Source organism: Alosa pseudoharengus, unplaced genomic scaffold (genome assembly GCF_046254945.1).
Source record: "Alosa pseudoharengus isolate Yale_2024_CS ecotype anadromous, Long Island Sound unplaced genomic scaffold, YU_APseudo_1.1 YU_APseudo_1.1_scf_11, whole genome shotgun sequence".
NCBI lineage: Eukaryota > Metazoa > Chordata > Actinopteri > Clupeiformes > Clupeidae > Alosa > Alosa pseudoharengus.
Genome location: NW_027468576.1, coordinates 2101021 through 2113068, shown reverse-complemented (window position 1 = coordinate 2113068; position 12048 = coordinate 2101021). Strand labels below are relative to the sequence as shown.

General features: G+C 37.9%; 1 protein-coding gene across 2 annotated transcripts in view; it reads left to right on the top strand.

Annotated features, from left to right (window-relative positions):
* The window catches only part of armh3 (armadillo like helical domain containing 3), a 160378-nt gene that overhangs the window by 19332 nt on the left and 128998 nt on the right, over positions 1–12048 (top strand). For both annotated transcript variants that reach the window (XM_076277747.1, XM_076277746.1), the window contains exon 6: positions 5624–5716. In XM_076277747.1, the coding sequence (XP_076133862.1) occupies positions 5624–5716 (93 nt within the window). The remainder of the gene's footprint in view (positions 1–5623; positions 5717–12048) is intronic.

The following is a 12048-nucleotide window of genomic DNA, read 5'->3' as shown; positions in this document are numbered from 1 at the left end:
AGTATGTTGCTAGCAACATTGTCAGAGATGTATGGTTGACAGGTGTGCACACAGATCGGCACACACGTACTGTAATGTCATACATGGTCATCACCACTGGTCTGGAACCTAAAAGACAAAAGCAAACAAGTTTAACAGTTATGCCAAAACAATACAAGGAATGTCTGCAATTGTCCTAACAGTAGCCTATTCATGGCTTTCATAAGGTCCCTTTCCACAGGAGTATAATCAAGCACCAAATGCATTCATAATCTAGGTGCTTGATTGTATACACCTGTGGAAAGGGACCTGATGAAACCCATCAATAGACGAACTATGATAGCATACCGTGATAGTGTTTACTTAGGCTACGTAAGAATCAGGAGCATAGAATGAAAACGTAGTCATGGCCTATTTGATACACAATCAAGCGGTGTACAACGTTACAAATTTGGTAAAATAAAAACAGTAACATAGGCTATTTGTTAGCTTTAACTAAATGTGAACGGTAGAAGCTATAACGTTATGACCATCAACAATGAGTAACGTGCCATGAATGAAACACATGATGGGTTTCATCAGGTCCCTTCACACAGTATAGCCTAATGAAGCACCAAGTAGTCTGCATTCATAATCTATTCTAGGTGCTTGATTCTATAAACCTGTGGAAAGTGACCTGATGTTGAATAGAACCAGAGCCATTAGTAGGCTACGTTAACGTTCTAGCAGAGAAGACAGACGGGCTCTGGTTATAGTTAAAACGCTGCTGGTTAGCCTAATACCAAATGTTAGTGCGTTACGTTTGATTGTTGTTAGCTATCGAAACCTACAGCTAACCGGTCACTGTAAAGTTGACGACATATTTGCGTTGATTAACAGTGGGTTTCCTTAAATAACATCAACGTAGCAAGGTGCGAACGTTAACTATTTCACTAACGTTAACGTGACCTAACGTTATAACGTTAGTTTAGCTATTTGTGACCCATCATTTCATACAACTTTTTTTCTTGCTCTTTTATCATAAATATCTAAAAAAGTATAAAGTTCACAAATGTGAAAAAACATAGAACAAATCTCAGTTTCAAGACCTTTGTAGGAGTGGTTGAATGACGTTGAACGGTTCAGTGGTTTTAGAGCCTTTGAACGTCAAATTTGGTCGGAAGAAGAATAACAATAATACTAGAAAAGCATTTCCTGAAGGAAATACAGTGCATGAAAATGCAAAAAATATGATGTAAAATATCATACAGAGTAAAAACAAACTATATTGGTTGCTAGGTAGATGAGGTTTAATATAGTTGGAGTGACTGAACAGTTAAATAGGTGGATAGTTTATATGGTTAAATGATTTGCTTGGAAGATAAGGTTTAATATAGTTGGAATGATTGAACGGTTAAATAGGTGGACAATACTTAACTTAGTTAACTTAGCTAATGCATTTTTAGTAGTTAGCAATGCTAACATGCTAACTATATTAACCATGTGACTTAGCTAATCTAGCTAATCATTTTTAGCAGTTTTGCTAACTATGCTAACTAGCATGCTAACATGTTAGCATGCTAACTATGCTAACCATGTGACTTAGCTAATCATTTTTAGCAGTTTTGCAAAAAATGCTAACTAGCATGCTAGCATGCTAACTATGCTAACCATGTGACTTAGCTAACTTAGCTAATCATTTTTAGCAGTTTTGCTAAAAATGCTAACTAGCATGCTAACATGCTAGCATGCTAACTATGCTAACCATGTGACTTAGCTAACTTAGCTAATCATTTTTAGCAGTTTTGCTAAAAATGCTAACTAGCATGCTAACATGTTAGCATGCTAACTATGCTAACCAAGTTACTTAGCTAACTTAGCTAACTAGCTACAGTGGGTAGGAGTCATAGTTGATGGCAAGTAACAGTTACAATGGCTGAACAGTTAAAAAGTTCAGTAGTTTAAAGGGTTAAATTGTTTAATAGTGAAATATTGTAGTGAGGTCTTTTATTTTGAAACAGTTTTTGGCAGAGGAAGCAGTTGAACAGGATGTGTAGTCTTAATAGGGCCAGTTTGTATGCTTAAAGCCTGAGACTGGCAGTTGATGCAGCTGGCCCGAACACCTGCCATAGGATTTTAATTGCTTAACGGCCGTATTGTGATGTCATAATCATAATGTTAAGTCAATGGGGAAATTTTGATTAGTTTTTAATTAATAGTTTAAAAAGTATAAAAGTTACAAAGATGAAAAATACATAGCACTCTTGTCCTAAGTAAGACCTACGTAACAAAGTTTGAATGAAGTTTCTACGTTAAACGGTTGAAGCTGCATTAAATGCGTTAGAAGAAGAAGAATAAGAAGCCTTGGAAGAACAGTATAGTGCATTTTCATGCACTATAATAAAATGCCTTGGAATAACAGTACAGTGCATTTTCATGCACTGTAATAAAATGCCTAGGAAGAACAGTACAGTGCATTTTCATGCACTGTAACTAGAAAAGCATTTCCTGAAGGAAATACAGTGCATGAAAATGCAAAAAATATGATGTAAAATATCATACAGAGTAAAAACAAACTATATTGGTTGCTAGGTAGATGAGGTTTAATATAGTTGGAGTGACTGAACAGTTAAATAGGTGGATAGTTTATATGGTTAAATGATTTGCTTAGTAGATAAGGTTTAATATAGTTGGAATGATAGAACGGTTAAATAGGTGGATAATACTTAACTTAGTTAACTTAGCTAATGTTTTCATTTTTAGTAGTTATGCTAAAACATGCTAACTATGTTAACCATGTTACTTAGCTAATCATTTTTACTTAACTTAGTTAACTTACTTAACTTAGCTAATCATTTTTAATAGTTTTGCTAAAAATGCTAACTAGCATGCTAACGTGTTAGCATGCTAACTATGCTAACCATGTGACTTAGCTAACTTAGCTAATCATTTTTAGCAGTTTTGCTAAAAATGCTAACTAGCATGTTAACATGCTAGCATGCTAACTATGCTAACCATGTGACTTAGCTAACTTAGCTAATCATTTTTAGCAGTTTTGCTAAAAATGCTAACTAGCATGTTAACATGCTAGCATGCTAACTATGCTAACCATGTTACTTAGCTAACTTAGCTAATCATTTTTAACAGTTTTGCTAAAAATGCTAACTAGCATGCTAACGTATTAGCATGCTAACTATGCTAACCATGTTACTTAGCTAACTTAGCTGATCATTTTTAGCAGTTTTGCTAAAAATGCTAACTAGCATGCTAACATGCTAGCATGCTAACTATGCTAACCATGTGACATAGCTAACTTAGCTAATCATTTTTAGCAGTTTTGCAAAAAATGCTAACTAGCATGCAAACATGCTAGCATTCTAACTATGCTAACCATGTGACTTAGCTAACTTAGCTAATCATTTTTAGCAGTTTTGCTAAAAATGCTAACTAGCATGCTAACATGTTAGCATGCTAATATGCTAACTATGTTAACCATGCTAACTAGCTACAGTGGGTAGGAGTCATAGTTGATGACAAGTAACAGTTACAATGGCTGAACAGTTAAAAAGTTCAGTAGTTTAAAGGGTTAAATTGTTTAACAGTGAAATATTGTAGTGAGGACTTTTATTTTGAAACAGTTTTTGGCAGAGGAAGCAGTTGAATAGGGTGTGTAGTCTTTTAGAATGAGACTGTATGCTTAAAGCCTGAGAAACTGACAGTTGGCCACCTGGCCTGGCCATCTGGCAGAAGATTCTAATTGCTGTGATGTCATAAAGGCCCAATGTTAAGTCAATGGGGAAATTTTGATTCGTTTTTAATTAATAGTTTAAAAAGTATATAAGTTACAAAGATGAAAAATACAAAGCCCACATGTCCTAAGTAAGACCTATGTAACATAGTTTGAATGAAGTTTCTACGTTAAATGGTTGAAGCTGCATTAAGTGCGTTAGAAGAAGAATAATAACTAGAAAAGCATTTCCTGAAGGAAATACAGTGCATGAAAATGCAAAAATATGATGAGTTCATATGGTTAAATTATTTGCTTGGTAGATAAGGTTTACTATAGTTGGAATGACTGAACAGTTAAATAGGTTGATAATTGAAATGGTTAAATTATTTAGGCAGATAGTTGACGATAACTAACAGTTGGAATGGCTCCAATGTTTGCTAGTAGTTATGCTAACTATGTTAAAGATAATAATGGTAACCAAGTAACTATGCTAACTAGCATGCTAACAATATTAAAATGTTAACTATGCTAACCATATGACTTAGCTAACCTAGCTAATAATTTTTATTAGTTATGATAACTATGCTAATTAACATGCTAACATGCTAATTATGTTAACCATGTGACTTAGCTAACTTCGCTTATCATTTTTAACAGTAATGCTAACTAGCATGCTAACATGCTAGCATGCTAACATGCTAACCATGTGACTTAGCTAACTTAGCTAATCATTTTTAGCAGTTTTGCTAAAAAATGCTAACTAGCATGCTAACATGCTAGCATGCTAACTATGCTAACCATATGACTTAGCTAACTTAGCTAATCATTTTTAGCAGTTTTGCAAAAAATGCTAACTAGCATGCTAACATGTTAGCATGCTAACTATGCTAACCATGTGACTTAGCTAACTTAGCTAATCGTTTTTAACAGTTTTGCTAAAAATGCTAACTAGCATGCTAACTAGCATGCTAACATGCTAGCATGCTAACTATGCTAACCAAGTTACTTAGCTATCTTAGCTAACTAGCTACAGTGGGTAGGAGTCATAGTTGATGACAAGTAACAGTTACAATGGCTGAACAGATAAAAGTTCAGTAGTTTAAAGGGTTAAATTGTTTAACAGTGAAATATTGTAGTGAGGACTTTTATTTTGAAACAGTTTTTGGCAGAGGAAGCAGTTGAACAGGATGTGTAGTCTTAATAGGGCCAGTTTGTATGCTTAAAGCCTGAGACTGGCAGTTGATGCAGCTGGCCCGAACACCTGCCATAGGATTCTAATTGCTTAACGGCTCTATTGTGATGTCATCAGCCCATGTTAAGTCTATGGGGAAATTTTGAACAGTTTTTAATTAATAGTTTAAAAAGTATAAAAGTTACAAAGCTGAAAAATGCAAAGCACCCATGTCCTAAGTAAGACCTACGTAACATAGTTTGAATGAAGTTTCTACGTTAAGCGGTTGAAGCTGCATTAATTGCGTTAGAAGAAGAAGAATAAGAAGCCTAGGAAGAACAGTACAGTGCATTTTCATGCACTGTAATTAAGAAGAACAGCGATAATAGTCCATTGCATTTACATGCAATGCAATAAAAGTGTTTAAATTGAACTTTTTCCCTCTTTTGGTCCTCATCTGAAATAGATTTTTTTTAAAAATCAATAATAATCGATATCGACTGATATGAAATACTTATATCGTGATACAGTTTTCAGCCATATCGTCCAGCCCTACTTTGAACCATTGGTGAAGATAGAGTGCCTGTGGTGCAGACATGAAACTCTGCAAAATGAATCAATGTCACAGATCCCAATCAGTGTGCCAAATTTCACAACTTTTGTCAGATGTTCATTAACTGTTCATTAATTTAGTAAAGTCCTTTCAGACATCTTAAATGTACCTAAATAATAGTCATGTCTAAGCACACTTGTGTTGTTTGCAGGACCTGATGGAGAGATTAGACAGTCTGCTTTGTGGAGACGGTTCTGAGAGCTTGAAAAGCTTGTGCTTGAAGTTGCTTCTGTGTCTGGTGACCGTAAGTACAATTTTGGCTCAGCAGGTTCTAAGCACTGTAGTATTGATAATAAATTTATATTACCATTATTTATATTTATTCACTTAGCAGATGCTTTTATCCAAAGTGACAAAGCGGTGCCAGGCTACCGCTGTGCTGTAATAGAAACCTTATTGCGTAGGCCTACGGTAGCCTAAATTCAGTTTTTTTTAAATTATGCATGATTTACTTTTTTATTAAATTTGTTGGCTGGAATGCCTCGCGGCAACAGTTGTGTTTAAATGTAGGCTAGTACTGCTTCAGCCTCTGACAAGCTCAGAAGGGGCGGCAAGCAACTGGTAGCTTGAGAGCGACATGTTGGAGACCCAGTGTAGGACAACGACTTTTCATTGGCAACAGTATTAAACCAACCAACAATATACAATATTAAGAAGAGCTCTTTTATTTAAGTTAAATCGAAACAATGTAGGCAATTATTACCCCGGCTTGTAGGCTATTTGGGGGCCGGCATTTATTTGTCCGAATTTGAGGCTAGGCTGTAAATAGAATCCCGGCCATAATTTGAGATTTATGGTACGCACGTGTGTTTTAGGCATAGAGCAAGCCCTAATCTCTGACTGAAACTGCGCAGAACTTGTGTACCGTATTTTCCGGACTATAAGTCGCTCCTGAGTATAAGTCGCATTAGTCCAAAAATGCGTCATGAACAGGAAAAAAACATATATAAGTCGCACCGGACTATAAGTCGCATTTATTTAGAAATGTATTTCACAAAATCCAAAACCAAAAACAGAGACTATGTAACTGGATTATTGAGGCCAAAAAGATTAATGTTAATGAAGACGAAGGAGTGAAGGCAGCCAAGAGGAGGGCAGGAAGGTCATTGCAAAGCAAAAGATTCACTGAAAGAAAATACCATGTGGTACACCAAAATGTATCTAAAATGTGGAGAATACAATGCAATCAAGCATTTTGGGCAATGTGGAGTCACAGGCTGGCAGCAGATTAAATGCTCACAAGAGAGAAAAAGATGCAGTTTTAGACGTGACTGAAGCAAGCCAGGCGATAGGCCTATAGGCCCGACGGTAATTGTAAAGCAATTTACAAAAGATTCACTGAGCAAAAATGCTGATATGATGCATGAAAATTTTGCTAAAAATGTGGAGAATGCAATGCAATCAAGCATTTTGGGCGATGTGGAGTCACAAGCTGGCAGCAGATTAAATGCTCACGATAGAGAAAAATATGCGGTTTTAAAAGGACGTGCAGACCGAAGCTGCAGCAAGCAGGTGATATTTAGAAATTTATTTCACAAAATCCAAGACTAAGAACAGACAGACTATGTAACTGAACACATTGAGGCCAAAAATATTCAGAATTCTACAGGGAATCTTGAAGACGAAGGAGTGAATGGCAAGAGGCAAGCCGAAGGCTGCTGACAAGTGCCCGACGCAATTTACAAAAGATTCACTGAACAAAAATGCTGATGTGATACATGAAATTTTAGCTAAAAATGTGGAGAATGCAATGCAATCAAGCATTTTGGACGATATAGCGTATTGGCACAAGCTGGCAGCAGAACAAATGCTCGCCGAGAGAGCGAGAGAAAAAAAGATGCCCATTTAAAACCAGGGCCTAAATTTCAGCGCGGGATTGCGCATAAATTATTACTAAGTATTGAGCATACTAATAAAAGTCCCGCAACGCTAGCCATCATAATGCGAGAAATTCCCACACATTTTACAGCGCTGTCTGACATTAATCTAATAATGGAGCGGCCTGAAAGCGGACCAACTCTGACTTCAATTGAACCCCGTGCAGAGACACACACGCGCGCGCAGGACCACTTTGGGGGTGCCTCTCTCTCTTTGCTCTCTCTCTCTCTCAGCAGGATTTGTCACCGCTAAAGTCAAATTATTATAGCCTATTACGTGCTTCTACATCAACCGCTATCGACAGGAAAGGAAAACAAACGATTAGCGATCAGGAACCGCAAACACAGAAGCATGACAGCCTATAATATAACGCGAGAGAACATGGATGTGTTCTCCATTTGAGGAACGTTATAATCGATTGCGGACGTGAACAGACAGCTACAGACACGGAGCGCATAGTAGGCCTACTTTCACTTTCTATGCGTATTCACGTGAAAGATAATTAGTAGCAAAACCGCGATCAAATATTACATGGCAGTGAGTTTTGGGTAACACTTTATTTTAATGTGTCGCTATTACAGTGTACCTACCTAATTAAGTACAGTGGTACAACCTGTGTAACAACATGTACTATCAGGTACTATCATTGTACTTGCATTATGTATTTGTGGGTACCTACATATAGTTGTTACATTGTAATACTGAGTGCTTTTACAAAACTTTGTAAAATTAAAATAAAGTGTTACCGAGTTTTGTTTTCAAATGTTTTCATGCATGTCCAGATAACGGGTGAGGAATGTTTAGGGGACAGACTATTGTGAATCCTGAATTTATGGCTGGGCAAAGCACAGCACCTTTATTTGGACCATGGCTTGTAGCCTATTCGAGTCAGCTATAGGCCTTCATTTCTTGCGTTTTACTGTGAGACATAGGCCTATACTTTTCGTTTGGAGCAGCATACCGGTAGGCTATCAATGGCATTGGGTCACTATTAAGTTTCATGAAAGAGTGTCGGGATGTCCATCCGCTTATTGCGAGATAAGGCATCTGCTTTCATTCATTCATTCATTCATGGAACGTGTGCTGTGCTGCAAGGGAAACCTTATTCCGTATAGCCAAAGAGGTCTAAGATAGCCTAAATTTAGTTATTTTTTTAATTATGCATGATTTAATTTTTTATAAAATTCGTAGGCTGATGCCTGGCAGCAACAATTGTGTTTACATGTAGGTTAACCTGGGGCTGCGTGCGACTCATGGTGTAGGACAATGACTTCGTTGGCAACAATATTAAACAAACCAACAATATAAATTATTAAGAAGAGCTATTTTATGAGTTAAATTGAAACAAAATTATACTGGCTTTTATTTGTCCGAATCTGAGGCCCAGCTATAAATAGAATCCCGGCAGTAATTTGAAGATTTAAGTATGCACGTGTGTTTCACGACTTGTGCATTTGAGAGCGCTCTCTCAAGGCTGTAGACAATAATGTTTCATGTAGGGTTCATGTCAGTTAATATAAATTAACATTTAAAAACATGTTCAATTATATAATTTTTTCATATATAATGCTGCTTTTTATTTGTCTCGTAAATCCGCCGCCCGGGTTGGAAAGTGTAAATTACCCAGCTTTCTTGCGGCATTTTGGGAAGACACGCCCCCTTTAGGTCGTAATATCAGTCGTCCGACTCGGGCTCCTCAGAGTACTCCGAGCTGAACCAGGAAGAACGTACGACTCGCACAACAGAGATAAACAAAGATGGCTGCGCCCACATTTCATGGTAAGTTGATATGTATTGTCTTTGTATGTGTACTACGTTGGTCGTTTTAATGTCGATTTTAAATGCTCGTACACACCTATTTACATTGCTGCTTCAGTCCGGTCACCAATGTATGCATTACACGGTTTTGCTGTGCGTGCAATACAATGTAACGTTTTGTTTTCGAACTGGTTTGCTAAAAGGCTACGTTGCTAACAATAACAACAACTAGCCTGCCACTGCCCCTGGTGGCTCGAGAAAAACGCGACTGCACTTGTTGAAAAATGAAATAGGCGAAAATGGCAAAATAGTACTGAAATGTAAGACTTGCAACAATGGAATTACTTGAAATGTTCGTGTTTCTGTAGAAAAACATTATAATGTGTGTTGCTACTAGTGGTTTAGTAGACAATGGACAGGCATAGGGCCTACTATAGAAGTACTATATGACTACTCTGTGATTACACTACAGCTCAGTTTGTTATGTTCTGTAATACCTCTATAATATCCTAAAGCCACCATAGTAGTTTTATAGTACTTCTATAGTATGTCCCAAAATACAATAGTATTCCTATAAGTATACAATATCTGTAACATGTATTGTGTTTATTTTCCTGAGGCTCTGAGGCGGTCCAGCGCACCACACTCGAATCCCTCATCGGCTCCCTCTCCAGTGCAGTCCACCAGCTCCTCTTCTCCATCTTCACCATCCTCTTCTCCAGCTTCACCATCAGCCAGGCGAACACCAGTTCGTGACCCCACCACACCCTCTGGCAGAGCTCCCTCTCCAGTGCAGTCCACCAGCTCCTCTTCTCCATCTCCAGCTTCACCCTCAGCCAGGCGCACTCCAGCTCGCGTCCCCACCAGACCCTCTGGCACCCCGAGGGCGCCGAAGCGGCAGAGGCTCGAGGATGGCCTCTTGGCCTACCTCGAGAGGTCTGATTCTGCTGACTGCTGCACAGAGGCTTGCACAGAGCCATGAACAGACCCTGGCGGAGATGAGGACTGAGATGAGGGCGATGAGGGAAGATAGAAGTGCCCTCATCCAGTTGTTCAGCAGGATGGTGGAGAAGCAGTGAGGCGGAAAGATTTGTGAAGAATTTTTGACTATTTACTTTTTTTGTAACATTTGATACATTTGGTACTATTTTTTTTAACTTAAATTAACCTTTTGTGTTGTAATCTTATTTTGCACTTTTGTTATTGTTGTAACTTTTTAATTCAAAATAAACACATATTGTGTAACTTATCCAAGCCTGAGTGTTTATGTCACCCAAGTATGTTTAGTTACAAAGGCACCTCACTGCAGTCATGCAAAGGATACCTTGCATTGTTATCACACCCATAAATCATATGAGCCATCACACCCGCAGATAGTGTGAACCATGTCAGTGCAAAGTTGTGGCCAAGGATTTCATAATGGTATGTATCTACATAAGAGTGCCATGACAATGCCACTGTATGGCCCATTGAGTCTGCAATGTGAACTTTCCATTTCCCCCCATTAAATAGACTGGTCTATAATTACAGAAACATTAATTGTAAGTAGGTGTGATGAAGCTGGAAGGATTTCATAATGGTACATAAGAGTGACATGACACTGCCACTGTATGGCCCATTGAGTCTGGAATGTGACCTTTTCTGATGCACACACAGACTTAAGTGCTTATGCCTTTTAAAAATAACAGGTGCAAATGGCCCATTTTGAGTCTGGAATGTGACATTTTCATACACATTCATTGGAATGGCTTTATATGGTTCTACAATGTGATTACTGTGCGACACAAGCCTTTCCATGTCCCCCTCATTATACTGATTTATAAATAAAGAACCATAAAATGTAAGGTTTAACACTTTTATTACAAAACACAGGAATAGTGTCAGCAAGACACGTCATATGCGTAATACAACCAACAAAATGTTGATAGAAGCATATATTTAACTTTGTCTTTGGTTTTGCCAAAACTTTGCTTTCTTAGTCGTTTTCATCTTCCTCTTTTGGACATCCAAGACGGTGTTCTTCACATCCAGCTGCTAAAATGCATTTTCTTCTAAAGATGTTAGAAGATATGCATTGCATAGAATACTAGATGCAGATCAACACTAACAGACAACAGTCACGTCGCTATTGTTTTTAGCACACTGGTAGCTAGTTGCTAGCCTTCGAGTTAAAAATGCATTTTTATAACGATGCAAACAAGTCTGTACACGACCAAACATACTGAAATGTGAACGTACCGTTTTCGTATTCTATTTTCTACTTCTGTCGCCTCTTTCTGGAGCTCCAGGAGCTTGTTTAGATGAGCTATGAGCTTGTTCTCATGTTCTAGGAAAACGTCCAGCATTAGCATGGCAGCTGCTGCACTGGTGGCGTCCATGTTCTTTCCAACTCGTCCTGTAGCAAATGCCCATAGACGCATTTGGAACACTATAAGTGGCAATTACGTCACGTTTACGCGTCAGAGCAACTCGGGCGGCGGATTTACATGACATCTCGAAAGCAGCATAAGTCGCACCTGACTATAAGTCGCAGGACCAGCCAAACTATGAAAAAAAGTGCGACTTATAGTCCGGAAAATACGGTATTTACATAACCGGTGACACCCCCTCTTAACTTTTGGGCTGAAGTACGAAAAAATGTCTGACCTGTCGCAAGTTCACCAAGCTCCCGATCTCATTCCACAAGTGGTAATGTAGGGTTCATGTCAATTCATACTGACTAACATTTAAAAACATGTTAAATTATATATATTTTGATAAGTTACACCTGACTATAAGTCACAGGACCAGCCAAACTATGAAAAAAAGTGCAACTTGTAGTCCCGAAAACACGGTATAATGTAAAGGATCACCAAATGGCACAGACATAGCAAAAATCAAGGTTGATAGTACTCGTATTAAAAACGTTGTTTTGCATTTTTCATACATGCACGCAGTTTT